This window comes from Anoplophora glabripennis, unplaced genomic scaffold (genome assembly GCF_000390285.2).
Source record: "Anoplophora glabripennis isolate ALB-LARVAE unplaced genomic scaffold, Agla_2.0 scaffold704, whole genome shotgun sequence".
NCBI classification, from domain to species: domain Eukaryota; kingdom Metazoa; phylum Arthropoda; class Insecta; order Coleoptera; family Cerambycidae; genus Anoplophora; species Anoplophora glabripennis.
The window spans coordinates 61,317-82,454 of NW_019416861.1; the positions used below are offsets into that span (position 1 = coordinate 61,317).

At 30.9% G+C, this 21,138-nt stretch overlaps 1 protein-coding gene across 1 annotated transcript in view; it reads right to left on the reverse strand.

Annotated features, from left to right (window-relative positions):
- The window catches only part of LOC108914103 (peroxidase), a 46,209-nt gene that overhangs the window by 9,087 nt on the left and 15,984 nt on the right, over window positions 1–21,138 (reverse strand). Inside the window, exons 2-5 of the mRNA XM_018719818.1 lie at window positions 6,250–6,448; window positions 2,244–2,464; window positions 1,410–1,586; window positions 941–1,137 (exon numbers count right to left, since the gene is read on the reverse strand). Coding sequence (XP_018575334.1) covers window positions 941–1,137; window positions 1,410–1,586; window positions 2,244–2,464; window positions 6,250–6,431 — 777 coding nt within the window. The 5' untranslated portion in view covers window positions 6,432–6,448. The remainder of the gene's footprint in view (window positions 1–940; window positions 1,138–1,409; window positions 1,587–2,243; window positions 2,465–6,249; window positions 6,449–21,138) is intronic.

The following is a 21,138-nucleotide window of genomic DNA, read 5'->3' on the forward strand; positions in this document are numbered from 1 at the left end:
AGAAAAATCAATGTTACAATTAGGTCTCCAGATTTTAATATGTGTAAATTATTTATATTATGTGTAATTATGAAATATCTCTCTCTCATGTGATATTCATTATGACACCACAGATTATATAGTTTCTAGGTATAGAGATTTTTTTAACACCTAACATAACACAACTTTGTTATGCGTTGTCTTGGTTTCTCATTTTAACATGTCAATGTAAATTACTACTTGAATTTATTTTGTTTTCTATAATTACGTGTTCCACCTATTAAATTGTACCTTTCGAAATAAAACTAGACTATAATAAAACTGTAATTCAACGTTGCCTTTGTTTTATAATTTTCTTGTACAAGTTATCAAGTCTATTTTCTCTTTGATTGCTTATTGTGATTCTATCTTAACAGCAAAAAATTAAATACGGGGTGTAATAGGAAAGTTGGAACAAATATCTCATTGTCGGGGCCTCTTATCAAAACAAACACAGAACTAAGTGAAGATGGAGTTTAACTAAAACAATTCCTGGACTACGTTCCTTCTAAGATTGGAAGTAAAACACAGTTTTTGATCAATTACCCAGGGATCTTGAAAGATATAGATATATGCAGTGGAGCATTAGGGGAAAATCACAATAACTTTAAGTTAATTAGTTAATAGATTCAAAATTTTCATAATTATGTAAATTATGCTAATTGCTTACGTAAATTGCTAATTTTTGAGAAATTACTGCAGAAAAATCTGTTAAGGTCGTAGAATTCATAATTGTTTTAGGACAAATCAATCCTTTTTCAAAAAATCAAATGAAACTATTTGATATCCCGATTTGATATTTCGTAAATAATTTCATTATTAAAAAAAATGTACTTCAGAAAATAATACATATTTGACATTTCAATAAAATATATTTCCATAAACTTAATTTCAATTAACCATTCTGGATGTATGCACTTACCTGTTCAGCAGGTTGTGATCCCCCTACACAATTACGATCACGATCTGTAATCGTTCTGACAAAACTCATGCATTTGGCATTAAATTGGGAATGAGCTGGATCGTCAGCGGGTAGTAAAATTGGAAAGCAATGCTCTGGTATGTTGCTGAACTCTAACAGCTGACCATCCGGCGTACAACATTTCGTTTGATGCGGCTCTAATAAACAAAACCACAAAAACAAAGATTTTCAATTTCTAGGTACATCTAACGATTATTAGCATTTTAAACTTTAAAAAAATATTGATTGATACCTAATAGTTAGCTTTTTAATTTAAAAAAAAAACGGATTTCTTAATTTTATAATAACAGACAATTAAATGGAGATACGCTATTTTTTGAGTTAACAACCTTGAAATGTGACGATACAATTAACATTTTAATATTAAAAGAAGCATAAAACAGTATAAAATAAATACATCTATACATACGTGCTTGAGTACTTCCTGCAATCATACTCATGTCGTGAGTGATAATTTGTCCATATTGCATAGCATTCAAAGTCCATATAGGATCTTCTACTTGAACATCAGGATAAATAACTAAGCTAACAGTACGCGCTCCTGGCAGTTGATTACCACTTCTAGCAGCGGTTGGGTTGCTTATACCTGGAAAATAAAATACATACTTGCAATGTCCTAAAAAAACAAGAACTTGAAAGGGAAAATTTTTATTTTTCATTTTAGGAAAATAAATAGCTATTATTCATCTTTAAAATAAGACCGCTGTATACAATTTTATGTTTACATCCATACTCTATATTTTGCACCTTACTACAGCTGTTATTCTTGGAAATTGGAAAAAATGTTGACTATAAAAGCTATGGCAATTTTTCTGAAGCCTAGAAATTTTGTATGAGATCAAAAAATAAACGTCGTAGGTACATTTTTAAAAATGCAGAAGACATTGGAAATGTCTCAAGACGGAATATTGCTAATTACTGATATTGCTGTAATTAAAATTGTGAAAATACAATATTCTGTTTAAAATTATACAAATAATTTATATGCAGACTTACTACTATTTACCAATCACAATCAGCAGGGCAAATTTTTTATATTCAGATGTTTCCAAAGCCTTCTAGCCTTTTAAACTGAAGCAAAAGCTTTATACACTTAGACTTTAAATTTTACAAAAAATATTCCAGAATCAGCAAAACTGGTTTTCTATTTCTATTAATTCTAAGTGTAAAGTATACCTTCTAGAGAAAATTTGTTGAAATTAGAATACTTATATAACTTATCTTTTAAACCTCTGTTACTTACCATCAGCGTAATTAGGAGGTAATAACCTGGTGTATGGAGTATTTGGAGTTCCAAGTACTGGATTCCTGAGATTATTACAGGAACCATCATAAGACCTGTACCTCGCTTGGGGACAAGCTGCTGGAGGTGTACCACATCCTAGTGTTGCGGGATCTTGCGTAGGCGTTGGTTGGGGTAACTGGGATTGTCCAAATCCATTTCCAACGCCGAATATGTTATTGCTTTGAATATTTAAAAACGTTATCAAAGAATTGACTTATACATGCAAAAGTAAATAATATATAAGACATTTCATCAATTGAACTATTTTTTTTGTTATTCTTCAAGGCAAAGAACGCATACTGTTTATTTTTTAACACATACAAAGTTCGTACCAAAGTAAGTTTAAAAATACAGACAGAAAATAATTCTGAAAACAGGAGTCTGTTAGACAAACTCGAAATAAATATTATAATAACCATAAACGTTACGTCAACATTACTAATCTTCAATTGATTCAGTGAGTTGTTTATGAAAATCGGTTTTGAACCGGTTTTAGTTGAACTCTACCTGGTATCTCAGACTTTCAGATAGTGGTTTTAAAGTTGTCGTGAAGCTAGAAGATAAGCCACAAGCAGGCAACAAGAACAAGCAGATAGTGAGCAAAAGCACACAAAAATCAGGCAGCAAATAAAGCAGATGGTGAAACAAGCATTGCAGTTAATTCAAAGAATATTAAAAGTTAATGTATAGAAAGAAGAAGGATTCAGGATTGTGCTGCTTCTAATACTGCAGAGCAACAACTAAAAATTATAGTAATAAATCCACAATCTAAGAGAATCTTTCCAGCACCCTAACTCTTGCAAATAAGTCCCCTTTTTTGAAACTCCGTTTAACAAAGACCAGAATATTCTGAATGTTAAAAGGTTACCTTTTTCACACCAAACACAAACACCATGGAATTCGACAAGGTATGGAGGATGTTTATTTGAACAGCAGATAGAAAACGACATTTATCAGCTGATGGCCATTTAATTATAGAGGAAGAAGAATCAAGCGAAATAATGACAATAATTATGAATTGAAATTGATGTGACTTAACTGGCGAGGGTATAATTTGGCACAACGGTACGCAATGAACCGAATATGCATACATTAATTTTCAGCTAATTATTGCATTTATGAAACTCAGGTGTCTAATATATTTTATTGGTATTTCAGATGGTGCTTATATAACTGCTGAGATGAGGCTTATGAAATAGTAATAATATGGCAATTATGTTAAATAAATATCTTTTTAATGCGTAGTGCGGTTATTTTACATGATACTTATGATCCTGCAATGGAGTCACATTTGATGGCAATTTGCTATTTAAATTTTCTACATCTTCGCAATTTTTGTTAATTAGTTACCTTTTCTATATATCTACCTCATCTCAAGTACATAATTTCAGTTAATTTTCATGTCGAAATAGATAATCTCATAAAGATGTTATTAACTCCTTATTTTTTTTCACAAAATTGTGAAATTTGAACTCTTTTCATTATCGATCACGTTGTAATACGTATTGACAATTAGTAAAATTTTCTTGTAAAATATTATACCCTTATTAATTGATGGTCTAGCTTCTAGCACTTGGTATATCATACAATGCGGTGATAATGTACGATAACGTTAAAAAATTTAACTGCCAATATCCGGAGAAATAAAAAATTAAAACAAATCAAAATATCCTTCTTAATGTACAAGATCTTGTAATCTGGGAGAAAATCATTTTAAATTTTTACGTAGGACTTACGAATTAATTGAAAACTGAAACTATTTCTAAAAATTTTTGTGGAAAGCAGAAAAATTTATAGTAATATCACATGAAACAAATATTTTTTTAATCTAAAAGTCTTAATAAATCATTTGCCTGTAGGTACGTAGTTTTGAAAGGTTTCAGAAAATTATCATGTTTATATCTTTTTCATGTAGACGGATGAGGTTGAAAAAATGCTAGGAGTGTTAATCAAAGGCAGGTATTGACTAAATTATAATATGTATACATTGTGTCCATTTAATGGCCCTTTTTTCTATAATAGCCTTATTTTTATTTCGAAACAATATTTCATTGTACGAACATCAATAGGTTGGAAAAGGCACAAAAGCATTTGGTATACAAACATTTATTTTTTAACAAAAAATAAAGTATGTTCGAATTGAAGTTATAATTTTATTCTATATAATAAATAAGAATTTTCTGGTTATTAAAAAGCTATGCTTTCAATATTCGACATCCACTACAACATCACTACTTTTTCATAAATCTTCATGGGGATAGTTAGCTAGATATTTATTATTTTAAATAAAAACAGTCAAAAATTAATAAAATTGTGTTAGTTTTAGAATCTTTCCTCACTGCTATTTTCTATAACAAGCAGAACCTTTTCCTAATCAACCGTTTGTTGGAATGTTCTTCAAATATTGTCGAAAAGCACATCAATATTGTGCAAAACCGTACTTCTCTTATCAACTTCACGTCACCTGTTACATGAGTGTTGTATAACAATGAAAAAGTAATACTAACGGTTGGTAGAAGGAAGCGCAAAAAAGAAATACGCCTAGGTATTGCATTCTGGAAAGAAGCCTAAATAGTTGAAGATAGGCAGTTGAAGTGAGAACAGTGTGCAGATAGGTAGTAAGACGATCGGCGGGCAGTGTGTCAAAGTAGTGAAAAATAAAAGGGTTAAAATGGTATTAGTTAGCAGGTAATATTCTTTAAGTACTTTGTTGTTAATTGTTCTATATAATCTTATGATTGTGATGGTTATAGATGTTTCATGACAATAATTCTTTGTAAGTTTAGCTTCCATTGCTTTATGCTCAAGGGCATATATTTTTCTAAGGTAAAATTGTTATAATTATTCTTAAAGATTGCTCATTATTTATTTCATGTTAAAATATACATATCTTATCGTAATTGCCAGACATTACAATAACGACTCATTTGTTTCACATCTAACTTGTTTTTGTCATGATAGCGTTGTTCGAAAAACCTAGATGTTTCATGATAATAATTCTGTATATGTTTAGCCTTCATTGTCTTACGCTCAGGGGCGTATATTTCTCTAAGATAAAATTGTTACAATTATTATTAACGATTGCTCATTATTTATTACATGTTGAAATATGTATATATTGTCGTGTCTGCTCAGATATTGCAAAACAACTTCTTTCACATTCACATTTAACTTGTTTTATCTTGATTACGTTGTTCTTTGATTTCTTGTGCTCACTTTATGTCATACGTACGTAAAAGCGTTGTTGAATTTACTAAAATTTTCACCCATGATTATTATTATTGTTATTATTGTTGTTGTTCTCCCGAAATCTCAACTTTAGCTGGATTGCCTCCCGTATGGGACTCCAGTACCTTCCCTACTATTATTGCTATTATTATTATTATTGTTGTTGTTGTTGTTGCTATTATTGTTACAAAAACCTCTTCAGTTTTACTTGGAAGTGTGTATGTCAGACTTGAGTGAGATGACATTTAGTGAGAAATTAAATAAGTCCAGTTTTATTTATCATTAGCAAAGATTCTTAATTTATGCCTTTGGTTAGCGGTTGTTTTGTATTTATATTTGGGTGGTAAGAGCTACGATCGTGGGTTTCTCTGCCATGCTCTTTCCCCGCAGGAGCTCTAGGTGAGCCTGGCACTCTCCTTTCATGTTAAATGGTTGTTGATATTTTTGTTGTTCTTTATATTTGTCACATGTTTAATTTGAATTGTATGTAAATAAAGGTTAGGTGTATTTACTCTGCTTTTGTTTTATATAATTAAACCATACATCCCCTCTACAAAGTTAGTAGCCAGCGCCTTCCGGTCAATAAAAAATAAATACACACAACGTAGGTATTCCTTATGACGATCACATTTTTGGCCACAATTACGTTTACTTATTTTTTGTCGAACCTAGGGTTGTTATACTACAATATCTATTAAACTCTATTAACTTAAAAACTAATAACAAACTTTCTTACCCTCCAAAAATGTCAAGGTTCGAGGGTTTGATAACTTCACTGGAATATGGGCGACTAGGGAAATAGGCGCTTCCATCAACTTGTGGTTGTAAAAATATATTGTACCCAGAATTGGTGCTGTCAACTGTCGATAAGATTATCTGAAGAAGAAATATACCCGAAGAGCATACTAATTTATTCATAGTAGATTAACTTCTTCCTGAAACATAAAAATTTTACTACTAAAAGTTGTCACTAACAATTAAGATACATACTATACAGAGTGTTTCTGAAATAAGTGCGTTCCCTGAAAAGGTTGATAGAGTTTAAAATGAGCAACTTTTATAAAGCAACGGGTGGTCTAAATGCTTCTGTTTTCGGGAAAATTAATTAAGAAAATTAACCATAAATGTAAACTGACCCTGTGCATCTTGTACACGTGCACGGACAGAATGCTACGGACTCGCTACATGCGTGAAGGGTTTCTCTAATTGGCTGACGTTTCACGTGACTTCTACAATCAAGCAAATCTGATGGTAGGTCAGTATATCTTGTGTTTTTTAATTGTGTGTTGCAATGTTATTGAATCAGACTTGTCTTTGTATGCGGTCGGTTACCGTAACAGACGATAACCTAACAATGGAACAGTGCAAAAGGATTCGTATACCGGGAATGTCCACCTGACATTTGAAGGTCGTGGACAGGAAAGGCCGCAACATGTTTTCGACAACGAAGAAAACATCATAAACCTCGTTGAGGAGGATCTGAGGCGCAGTACTCGCGACATTGTCCGAAAAGTGGGTGTATCTAACAGTACTACGGGAACAATGATTACACCCTATCATGTACCAAGGGTTCAGGTAATAAATAACAATGATTTTCAGCTCCCAGTGGTTTCAACATCAAATAGCACAAGATCCGGATTTTACAAGCAATGTGCTTTTTACGGATGAATGTTGTTTTACTAAATTTTCACAACATTCACTTTTGGTGTGATGCAAATCCTCACGTTGTACAGATATCTCGGTTCCAGCAACAGTTTTCAGTGAATGTCTGGTGTGGTGTTTTTGGTGACAGAATTTTGACCGTCGTCGTTTGGAAGCAAGTTTATTAGCACATGGAAACAACTTTCAACAATTTTTGTACAGCATATTGGTAAGTAATTCGTTTAATTTTTTGTTACTTTTAAACGAGATTTGAATAAATTTCAGCGTTTTCGAACACAAAATTTAAACCCTCAAAGCCGTCATCAACGCTTTCGCGCTCGGCAACTTCGATATCAAAGCTGGATGTCATACCAACGACGGCAATTTAAATCGTAATGTTTTAGACCATCAGTTTAATAAAAGTTGCTTATTTTCGTGCCCTCTATCACCCTTTTTAAGGAACGCACTTGTTTCAGAAACATCCTGTATATTTTTTTGAAACCAAAAAAATTCAAAACTTTTTTGATTTATGAGCAATAAAGAGAACATATTAATTATATTACTATTGTTAAGGATTTTGAAAATTGTGGTGAGAATATATTATAACTTATTTGTGAATTTTTCTAAAATAAACATTTCATTTTGTACATAAATTTGTTAGTAATTATCAAACAAATCTTATTCCTATGTATTTTGACACGCTGAACATGGATGGTTAAAAACGCTGTTTAAAATAAATATTTTCAAAACGTTACTGATGCCCATTAGATCGCTTTTTAGCCGTTTATTCAAATCCTAGGAGTCTTCAGCACCCATAGGATTTTCAGCAAATCTAACGACGGATTCGGATTCAGCGCATTAATATATTCCAAACATCAGTTAAAATATTTGTAGGTTATTGGATTGTAAATGACAAGGCAATATTAATTTTAATTTCTAAATCTTCAAAATCTATGCTATAAAATCTATGCTTCATCCCATAACGTGCATAATTGATTATATAAGCGGATCCAGATGGCCTGCCGGAAATATTTGTTCATTCTTGCAAAACATCGCTTCTAATACCTCTACTTAATTTTCAATAAGTCACTGTCTGAAGGTGTGTTTCCTAGCACCTGGAAAGGGGCTCGTGTCCATTTATAAAGGAGGATGTAAGAGTGATGTAACTAATTATCGCCCAATTTTATTATTATCGATACCTGCTAAGATATTTGAGGCTATTAATACCGAGGAACTTTTCTTTCAATATAAAAATCTTATTATAGAGAGGAGGAACATGGTTCTTTCCAAGGCAGGTCGGTTACCTACTACTAATCTTGTAATATGTACAAAAAATAATTGAAATTCTGGAAACCCAAAATCAGGTACACCATCCTACATTGTTCGTAAAGTTGGAGAATATCGGTATACATGGGAATCTATTAAGATGGATAAAATCCTATTTAAGGTGTCAATGTGAGTCAATCAATAATTCAACGTCAAATTTTGTTCACGTTACGTCTTGTATACCGCATTTGGGACCATTGCTCTTTTCTTTTTTATTAATGACATTGGCTTCTGTTTCCGCTACTATGAGTATGCACTTTATGCTGACGATCTGAAAATATTCTCAAGAATTTTATCTATTACTGGTTATCTGAATATTCAATCTGATCTCGACCGTTTCGCTAATGATTGTTTTAACAAATTGTTCTATAATATTAATAAATGTCAATTCATTAAATTCAACCGTCTAAAAAATAATATAGATTTTAATTATAAAATAAACAATACTCTGCTACAAAAAGTGGATTCCATTAGGGATCTGAATGTCATTTTTTATTCGAAAATGTCTTTCGAAATTCATGTTGAATATGTTGTGCGTAAGGCTTTGCGTAATCTTAAATTTCTTTTACGTGTAACTAAATCCTTTCGTGACCTCAGGTCCTTGATCTTACTATATAATTCCAGGGTCCGATCTCATCTTGAGTTTGCGACAATATCTTAGATATATCGAACGTTTAGAAAAAGTCCAACAAAAGTTTATCTATAACTTAAACTATCGATTTAATAGGCACTTGCTACCACTAAGCTATGAATCGAATTTACAGCACTATAGACTGTTAAAATCATCCTCTAGGAGACATATCGCCAGTTCTTTTTTGTATAAATTATTTTTCGGGAAAATTCACTGCAGCTACATTTTCAGCTCGCTATCATTTAATATTAAACAATATATTTCGCGCTCCTTAAATTTATTCTATCACTCTGCGTATGCCTCCAATGCTGCAAATAACTTCCCATTTAGTATGTTGCAAAAATCTTGTAATTTGTTTTTTAATCATATCGACATTTTCAGCCTCTCTTTCAACTCGGTTAGACACCAAGCTCTTGCTTGATATTCAATTGAATGTTTTTTTCTCCTCTTTTTTTCTTGTTGCGCTTTGTTTTTTGTTTGTTTTTCTTCCCTTTTGTTCTTTTACACTTAATCATATAATTATGTTGAAACTAGGTAATTACTTATTAATATTGTTTATTTATTGTATTATATGTATATTGTAATTTGTTATTCTTATTTAATTTTAGTTTTGTACACGCACTCTTATTATAATATTATGTATTATCTATAGTGCACCCTGTAATTTGTATTGTTTATCAATACGTTAGGTTGCCAAATCTGTAAAATAGATAAATTTACGTATTAACATAATTTCAAAATAGTTGTATTCAACTATATACAGTGTGTCCAATGATTGAGTCTAGAAAAGAGACAACTGTATTTGTAAATTTATGATAAAAGTCATTCTCTATAAAATTTATAGACATTTCCACATAAATCTACAAATAAAAAGGATTTCCCTCTTCGGGACAAAATCGCTGCACGCACTGTATATGCAATTATAAACTAACTTGATAATGTTGTTTAATTAACCACTTGAATGCGTAACTTTCCCGCTTCTTAACTGCTGCAGTCTCCACAATATATTTTCAACATGTACGAATGTTCTCAATAATTTCGATGCAATATACATATATGCAACTGGAAAAGTATTTAACTCTGGTGAAAGGCATATTGAGAATACGTCGATGCACCAGTTGCATGTGTATCTGAAGTATTTCAATATAGGCTAATCTTATTTATGTATAAAATGCCTTGCGTACACGGAAATTCCCTTGAAGAATATAAAGTTACTTTTACTTGTTGTGGCATAGATTTATTAAATATCTATATGCCCAGGAGTAAATTATTACTAAATAGAACGATTTGAACAAATGTATTACTGTAATACTCGTAAGTAATAAATAGTTGGCCTATATTTTACTATACTAGTGTGTATGTGTAAATTTATTGTGTCATTGTTTAATACCTCTGGGATTATTACATTAAGATAACTTTAATATTATACAAGTATTATGTCATATATTTTATATATTCATTAGTCAAATGCTGGGCAAAATTTCCATTACAGCAGTTTAGTTTGGATTTTTTTTAATGAATTAAACAATTTAAAAATTTTATAAAATATATCAAAAATAAAGTGTCACACTTTAATTTAATAATCGAATTTTTATTAAATGTGAATATAGATATAGATATCGTACTTTTTATAGAGGGGGCTTTATAGATGATAAAAATGTAAAAAGTTACAGCTAATTTAGGTTTATTTCTTTTATAAATGTAAAAGAGTAATGCTCTTTATATAATAAAATATGATCACATGATCTTAAATAAACGTATTTCTTAAATAAATAGGCCATTGATAAGAAATAAAAGTATTGATAAAATAATTATTTCAAAAAAGTCATTGTTACTTTAAATTCCATTTATAACAATTGTTATAATTTATTCTAAAATACTGAATGCAAAAATTTAATACTTTTGTACTTTTATGTTATAATAAAGAGTAAATGAAAAATTAAAACACAGATGCTAGAGTTCACAGATAAAATGAGATTTTTTACTTTTTGTTTAATATTAAATCGCATTTTTTTCTTTATATTTCTCATTTTTCTAATGGATACCTCTCACTTTTTATATTAAATTACTTAGTATATATATATATATANAAAACCATTGTCCATATATATATATATAATCAAATTCCCTTTTACCCTTAGGTGTCGGGATTACAAATAATTTCATATAATTAATTTCCTAACTATTTATATACAAATTTTCTCCATTGCTTTTTGTCTCTTGCTATTAGCTTTGCTTCTTGCCATGACTTGCCTCTATTTTCTAATGCTTAAATTGCTTAGTATAAAATTAAAATACATTTTTTTGTAAATTATTATTTCAAAAAATGTTAATTATTTAATATTACGAGATGAATTAATCTAAAAGAAAAATATCAAAATGTACAGTCGCTATTATTGCTATTATTTTTTATTGATTCAAAGATGAGAATAATATAAGTTACCATACTCACCTATAGCAAAATATTTTATAGATCAAAGATTAAAATACTAACATTATCTACCTGCCTAACGTTCAAAATTTTTTTTATTATAAACGCACTTTCATCAAAAATACCTTTTAATATAAATTAAAACAGTCAACTTTTTCGCATAAAACTAAGACTTATTCGTTTTCAAATAAATATTTTTCCCATAAAAATAATATTCATAAATTTATTTAAAAAGATTTAGAAAACAGTTGAGATTTTAGTTGTTATTAAAAAAAAAATTAGTTTTCCAAATTTTCCGATGGAAATTATATTATTATGTTGGTCGTAATTGTATACAGGGTGTCTGGTAAGTATATGGCATACTCTCAGGAGTGTATAAGGGAGGTCAAAATAACCCTAATTTGTCATAAACACAAAATTCCTAAAGTGTCCCTTAACGGAGATACAGAGCCCCAAAGGGGTACCTAGCGATTTACCTTTTCGGTTCTAATTTTTGAACCGACTTATATAATTTAATGAAATTTTAATATTTTATGTAGCCCATAAAGGCTCATAAAGCCATATTACGGTAGATATTTTACACCGTTGAGGAAGTCAGGAACGGACTTGCCACCTCACTCGTTGGGCCAAAGTTTTGACAGGTGTCATTTTATAAATTTGAAAACTGAATTTTTATATACTTTGGTTATTCCTCTTTAAAAAAGATACTACAGATAAAAAAAGACCAAAGCAATGACTAACGGTACCAAATTAAATGTACTGCTCGAGTTTGAAGAGAACCTACATAGTTCAAGTCGAAAAGCAACTTTAGCATTGAATATTTCCCATTCTTCGATTATTCGCGTATTAAAAGAAAACAAAATGCACCCCTATAAACAGGAGCTTAATGAGGGCGACTTTAATAGAAGAACTTATTTTTGTGATCAAATAAAGCAAAGGTTATATAAAAATGTTATCCAACTAGAAAATGTTTTCTTCTTAATGAGTCCACTTTCATTCTTCACGGCCATGTTAATAGTCAAAACTGTCGCTACTGGGTTAATGAAAATCATCACTGGAGAGAATTACATATGCAAAATCCTGAAACGGTTAATATTTGGTCGGGAATAATTGGAGACCATGTCATTATAGCAATTTGAATGGAGAATTATTTACTTTTGCTACAAAATAATGTCGTGCCAACTTTAGCAAACTTATATCCTGCTCAAGTAAACCCACAAGTTACAGTCGTAGTGATATGGTTCCAGTATGATGGAGCACCACCACACTGCCGAATCAATGTCCGGTAACACCTCGACCCAACATTTCTGTATCGGTAGATAGGGAGGCGAGAATCTCTAGGATGGCCAGCACGTTCTCCTGATCTTACACCCTTAGATTTCTCTTCTAACGTCTCTGGAATAACTGGATGGGGAAAGGAAGGCGTGCCAAATAATGACTCAAATCGAACTCTTTCTACCTTGCGATTGCATTAAACAGCACAATATTTCATCAAATCTATTGCAGATTTTTTTATGTAATTATTTTTTTAGGGTACCTGATTTCAAACAAAGCGTGGAACAAAGTAAACAGAATATTCACATGGTTATGATATTAATTTCCTGTAACAATTGTGATGAATTTCCCATTGTCATACGATTAAATCATTAAAAATGAAAGTTTATTTAATTTTAATAATGCAGAGGGTAACAACATTTAAATATATCGTCATCTTTTTCCTCCACGCTTGGCGCGTAACACCACTTCATTAATGATAGATGTATTACTCAATAAAGCAATGAACTGTTAATTATATGGATTTACGTATTAAAAACACAGTAAAATTAAATAAATAAATATATGTATAATGTGTGTATCATCCTGTAGCTAAAGTACTCAGGGCATATTTAATTATGAATAAAAAACAATGTTCAACATTTAGTTAGTTTTTAGAATTCGAGTTACAATGTTTTAAAAAACAAGGTATGTAAAAGGTATCTGGTATATTATTTGACTTTATTTGATAAGGTTCTTTTAAAAGAAAGTTTAGAATTTGTTTAAATTAACACGATATTTTTACTAATTATGTTTGTTTTCTAAAATGAAATTTAGTAGAGCAAATAAAAACAATTCACATTAATTTAGTCATAATCAATACTTTTGACACTGTTGTTACAACATGTAAGAGTTCTATGTTGTCTATATACAGATTCAGAACTTTCGACGAACTAACACAAACACACCATAACATAAATGTTACACCATAACACAAATGTTGTCTTGCTGCACCATTAATTAATATGATACCCATCAACTCCTAGTTTGATATAGACGTTAACCATTTTTGACACTTGAACAACTAATGTAGATACTATCGCAACAATAATACTAAAATCGGATATCAGTATTCGGAATTGCCTGAGGCCACGTGGGCAACTTACGTTAGAGACTACAGTAGCCCAGCGATGTAAAGGTTGAAAATACTACAACTTCAATAATTTTTTTCTCGGAAACTATAAGGATTTTACACAATTTTTTTACGATAATGACTCCATTTTTCATAGCGCATCTATTGTGAATCACTCTGTATGACTTTGTTCTATTCCATTCTGTACCTCATGAAACAATCCTAAATAAACAGTGGAAACACACAGATCTTTCTGTAGCATTTGTTTACGTGTTAATGTTTGTCTAGAGTGATGTTAGAACAAGATATTTCTTTGAATAAGTAGGTACTTAAGTGCTTTTATATTAATTATGTCTATACGTATCATTTTTAGCTTTTATTTTAGGTAATTATTTATTACCAGTTATTTGCTAGATTGTTGCGTTGGGGCATGTAACCGTTAGAATGTTTATCACAATCAACGGTTTCGAGTATTATCTTTGAGGTTAGATATCTTATACATACCTATATTTCTGGTATCGAAGAACATTATTTGACTTCATTTGATACGAAAAAATATATATCGAATTTGAATTAGCTTGACATTACCTTTACAACAGAGGAAAAATACGTGTAAATAATATAGAATACCAGTACCTATAAAAGTATGTTTTTTTAAAACGCCCAGTAATTATAGTTAAGTGCTGGTTGTTGTTAACTATAGTAGTTTCTTAGCAGGAACGCTTTCATTTGTTGTAGTATAATCGTCTTCTGTCGTGTTTATGAAATAGGAAATGTTAGTTACCGAAAGTTTTTTATTTTTTTCTAAAATAGGGTTCCAAAGTTCTGCTGCGTTTATAACTCATTAAAATAAGCCAAATAGTTCCTATTAACATGTGCCCTAAAACGCACCCTTAGGATGTTATATGCCCTTAAAAGGGCTCAAACAAAACTATTTTTTTTCACTTTTACCCCCTTCGCCAACCTAAATGGGACGCATATGATTTACATGTCGAAAAACGGAGTAGCCCATGTTATTTAACGTAAAAAGTTATGTAAGACCCATACATTTTTTTCTATTTATTTGCGACCGTTTTGTCAATAACAGAAAAAAACCAGTTTTGTTTGAGGCCTTTTAAGGGCATATAACTTCCTAAGGGTGCGTTTTAGGGCACATGTTAAAAGAAACTTTTTGACTTAATTTAATGAATCATAAACGCAGCAGAAGTTTGGAACCCTATTTTAGAAACACCCTGTATATTGAATCAAAGTGAAGATCCATCGTCTGAACATGCAGATTTAAAACTATGCGCCACTACGTCATTCGACATTTTCATCGTATCATGTGAACGAGCAGTCAGGCGACGGACCTACTTATTTTCAAAATTACGACCAACTAACACACACTGGGGAAAATACAGAATTCAAGGTTCAAAAATCGTTACAGACTTCTATTTTGATTGGTATAAACTGATTTTTTAAATTTTCCTAAAACTACTTAGTGATTTTTTCTTTATATCTTGGGTATTTTGCTAATGAAAAAATTTTGAAATTAGTGAACCAAGTCCTTTCGTCAAAAGAAACAGTCAAAGGTTATTTTTATAAAAATAGTTTAGCCTAACCAAAAAATATTACACTGAAAAAATGAGACAAATACAAAATATAATCCAAAAAACACATCACTTCATATCGATCTAGCGCACCGTTTCTTTGTTTCAAACAGTCAAATTTAAAAAAATAAAGGGTCGCGTTTTTGACCTTAAACACATTATAATCACGATTAAAATGGAAAAATTTTTTTTAAGTTTTCTCACTTTTTAACCGCAAATAACGTTTAAATTTATAAAAAAAAAATATTTTTTTCATAGAAGAAAAAGCTTAGTTTTGAAAAAATCTGTTTTTTAAGTGATTACAGACTGCACAAAAATTAATTAATTAATAATTTGTCTCAAAAAACGGTATGAATCTGGGTCGAAATCTGGTTTGGTCATCGCAAACTTTAATTTTAATTTAATTAAAAGTTGATGAACAGAAACAAAGGACGAAATCGTGCTGAAAACAATTGGATTTTATTTTCTTCAATGTCCGGAAGGTTTTTCAAAAAAACAAAAAGAAATTTTCGAATTTTTTTTTTTTTTTTCATCAATTTAGACGTTATTTGCGGTAAAAGTGTGAGAAAACCTTAAAATTTTTTTCCATTTTAATCATGATTATGAAGTGTTTAAGCTCAAAAAACATGACCTTTTAATTTTTTTCAAAAGTTTGACTGTTTGAAACAATGAAACGGTTCCCTAGATCGAGATGAAACTTCACAGGATTTTTCTGGGTATATCGAACTGTAAAAGTTATGCTTAATATTAGTCATTTCGTGAATATTTCTAATTTAGCCGTCAATTTTCTAAAAAACCATAAATTACCATTTTTTCCCTGTTTTTAAATTCGTGTAAAAGATGAAAAAAAATTTTTTCTAAAAAGTTGCATCAGCATGTCATAGGAAGTTATTCCAGTTTTCGAAAATGCCCTTCAATTCTCTGTACGACCACTTGTCTCGAAGATACCGATGATTGAAGACAAAGGGATCCTTTTCTATTAAAAGTCCAATATTTCGATGAAAAATGGTCGTATCGAAATTAAAAAAAAAAAAAGGAAATTGAAGCAGAATAAACAAACTATCTGATCCATGCAGTGGCTTAGCTGAAAAAAATTTTTCCAAGTCCGTGGACTCAGAAAAAAAAGGAAAATTTGCAAAAATTTTTTGTCGCGCTTTTTCTTAGAATTGTATGATAACTGTAGCTCCTAAAATATTTCGACCAAAAGATCTAAAAACTAGAATCTTAGAGCTTCAAAATGTTTTTTTTTACTTCCCGATACGACCATTTTTCACCTAAATACAGTCTGTCAAAAATCACGGAAAAATTTCGAAAATTCTTCTGACCCTTTAATGTTCAAAATTCTTTTCTTTATTTAATTTATAATTATTTGATTAGTCACTAAAAACTAACGTGTAAAACATCTTCAAAACTGCAACTGTTCGCCCAAAATATATTTTTAAGCCAATTATATTACACGTAAGTTTAAAACAATTATAATGACTTGCAACATAATACATACATATTATTAAACCCGTAGGTATGTGGTTTACATAAACCATTCGTATAGAACAATTAATTCAACTATGCAGGTCCATGAAATCGTTATTAATTACTAGTATTACTTGGTTGTTGACTATCCAATGTTACATACTTATCTCGCAAGAAATCTCATTTAACTAGGCACCAGCTTGTTTGGTATTTAAACTCCTACCTTGTGGTAACCGAATCTAATAATTCGGTTTTTTTTTTGGTAAAATTTCTAGGTGAATAACAGTACTAAAGTATTAACTTTCTTAAATTGATCTGTTAACCTAAGGCGATATATTTAATGGTTTTACTTTAATTATGTAACTTCCTTTAAGGTGTTATTATTTGCAAATACACGTTCCAATTGTTTTAACTGGATCAAAAATAATAACTGTTTTTATTACATAAACCCTTACCCAAAATTTAGGACAAATATCATTATTTATGTAGCAATACATAACTTGTTCATAATTTTTTTAATTAAAATTGTATAATAGCATGTTGATTTTAATTTTCCAATGGACTGATATTTATTCTACACATCGTTCTGAAATAATGAAGATAAGTACTATCATTCGACAGATATTCACATTTAAAGGAGGCCTAAAGAAGACGATAAAATAAGGGTTCTTCATTTCAACTCCTAAGTACAAGGTGCTAAAAAGAATATCGTCTTAAAACGTCATTCTACTTTGAAAAGGTGTTAAACATTTTTTGGTAGAACCTAGGAAGATGGCTTCTTTGAGCTACCATATAAATGCTTAATCAAACCAAAAATATGAAGAATAGCTGAAGAGTACCCTTCCCAAAAATCTGCGCATCTTTCGGAATACGTTGTAGAAGTTACAGTACTAAAAAAATAACTTTTTTTAGGATTAACATCCGCGTAGAAATTTATGTCTCTTCAGAAAATTTTACGATTTTATGAAAATAATTTGCTTGGACTTTTAATGATTTCGCACAAAATAATGTTATACTTTTTTGTGAATGGACTGCTTTAGAATTATTCTTGATTAATTGTTTGGTTACCATTAAGAATCAAAGTTCGAATTTAAAATTGTAATTGAAGATACAAAATTAGGGAAAGGTTGAATCTTTTCATCAAACAATCTTTGAAATATTTATTTGTTTCTCTTATAAAAGTGGGTAAAATAAAATCCTGACTTCAAGGAGATAGTCGTGAAATTCAAGTGGACGCCTAATCTACTTTATTTTTATTTATTTAGCACAGACTTATAATAGTATATTAAACAACAAGGTTTGAAAACGACTCTTTGCACACGAGCGAGACATATTGGTGGACCGAGCCGAAGGCGAGGTGCACAAGTCGAGTGAGTGTGCAAAGAGGTTTTCAAACGAGTTTTTTTACGATACTTTTTATACGACTGCAAACAGAGACCACAAAAATCAAATTTTAATTTAAATCGTTTTTATTACTAAAATTGCCAACGCATTAACAACATAAATTAAATACAACTTTTAATTTGACTCGTTTTTATTAAGAAAATTGCTAACGCATTAACAAAAGAAACTAATATTTAATATTTATGGTAACATTTGAACATTCCTTCAAGGTTACGCTGGGAAAAGCAGTATTATTGTGCACCTTGTTTTCGGTAATAGAGAATATTTTTGGTGTCGTGTTTTTAGTGCAGTTTTTCAGCGTGCGGTCGTTGTTTTCTTGTTGTATTCCAGTAGACGATCGTTGTTCTGGTTCTGTGGCAGCAGAAGACACTGAAGACTCTATCTTTTTCGAAACTTCCATTTTATTTCTCAAACAGTCATCAACGTAGCCTTCGGCAACTGTACTGGATTTCCACCCTCCATGGCGTTTGAGGGCAAGCAGATTTGAGCCAGAATTGACTAAAATTGTGGCCGATGAACGCCGAAAACAATGTCCCGTGTAACTTTCTGGATTCTCTAGCATCAAAAACTTGGCGATTTCCCTAGCCATGTTTCCAATTTTGTTGATGCCAACGTTTTGGCTTGAACATTTTCCGTTTTGATAGTTTAAAAAAAACCTGCCTGTCTTCAGATTAGGAGGACGAAGAGCACAGTACTTTTTTAAGATAGTGTAAAGGTTTCCTGTAATTGTAAAACACCTTGGTACCTTTGTTTTTGTATTCTTCAGTTTAATCAGCATAGCACTGCCGAAATCTTTGGTGTCTTCTATTTTGAGATAACATAATTCCTCCCTTCGACATGCCCCAGATAGTCCAACTGCCACCACCGCCTTGATAAGTAAATATTTGTCGTCTGATGCTTTCGTCAAAAACCGGCAAAAATCATCTTCTGTGAGGATTTGGGACTTCTTTGGGACGTAGTTTTCGGATTTTCGTTTGATTAGCGCTTGCAACTTTTTATAGCTTCCAAGATCTATGTTGTGATTGGCACTTAACGTTGACTTGAGCATCGAAAAAATCGTCCACAACGTCGAAGATTTATATTTCTTAGATAGTTCTTCAAAATACACCATTACTGCGTTTTCTGAGAAAGTTTGGACATTTTTGGCTAGTCGCCAGTCCATAAATCGGCTTAACTCAGCTTCATACCTGCTTCTGGATTTTGTGGGCAGCAGTTCCGAACATATTTCGCTTGCTTTCTGTAAAATCTCTTCAGGATCACACATTTTCACACTCAAACTTCGGGAATTCAACAATTTTTGAAGTATCTAATCAACAAAATAAAGGAGCCGTGACGGTTGCTCTGAAACTCAGCCAACTTGAAACATTGCATAATTTGGGTGACAACATCAAACAAAAATCACAATCTGAAGACGCATGTGCAAAGATGACATAACCGTGTGCAAAATGTTTAGCACACGGCGTGTGCAAAATACCGTTTTCAGAGCGTGTTTTCCGTGCGCAAAACTCCCTTTTGCAAGGCAGTCGTATAAAAATTAATATTAATTAGTATTGGTTATAATAGTGTCAATAAAAAATTCGACGTCACATTGTGAAAATATAAAAACTACGTTATTTTAACTAAAGTTGCTTTATTCAATTTGATATTTAATAGACGAATATGTCTGACCTTGTAGCAATTGAAATACCCGACAAACTATTCCATTACTTGTAGCAGTTTCATTGTTGGCATAATTTGAATTAAAGAAAAAAAAATATTGTCTGTTTTTTTGGATGGTAAGGACAAGGCTATTTGCTAAAAACTAGTCTGATACATTTCTTGATATACAGTGTGTCCCAAAATAATGGAACAAAATTAAAAATTTTTCCAGTTGGAATTTAAAAAAATCGCTGAAACAGGTCAATTAGTAAATAGAAATTATCACTTTCCTGCAATATTCTCAATTTTTTTTTAATAGGACGCTCTATATTTTATAGTATAAATAGATAGCCGTTCTAAAGACGAATTCAGCGATATAAGGTTATACCTACTTTTTTATCCCAGTTGTCAAAAAATGGAGGAATTAAATAAACAATAATTTAGTAGGTACTACTTTTTGTTTTATTACCGCAAATGTTCAAAATGGCCCCGATTACATTTATTAATTACCCAACCATTTTAGAATTAAAATTTTAAATTTTTATTGGTACGTAACAATGTGAGTTTCAGTTTAAAACTATATAATACGTATTTATTTCAAACCTTTTCTATACCTATATAATGTCATAAATTCATCAGATAATCAAGATATAAGTGAACTGATTGTTCTTACTTACAACACCTACATTAATTACACATAAAAAAATTATTAATTAGTTGACATTCCACGTACACAATCAAGCGTGAACAACCGTTTCACGGATACTTTGTCCAGAGCAATTTAACTGATTGTATCACTCATAGTAGTGTAATAATTCCCTATACTTTCATTTCATTAACATTCAATAACCATCTGTTCCAGATAGCCGACTGTATGTGAGACATTGAGCATAAAAGCGGATTAGATAACGACGGAATGGTTCTTTCTCAGGCATCTAGCCGTCTTTGAATGTTGAACCAGCAAATTACTATATTGCGAAGTATCCTCTGTGGTCTTTTTATCGTGAAAAAAATGTTGACAAAAAAATATTACAAAATAGCACGAAATTAATTGGGTTAAAAGGCCACATAATAAGTTTATCTAACTAAACTTAATGCCAAATTGTAAT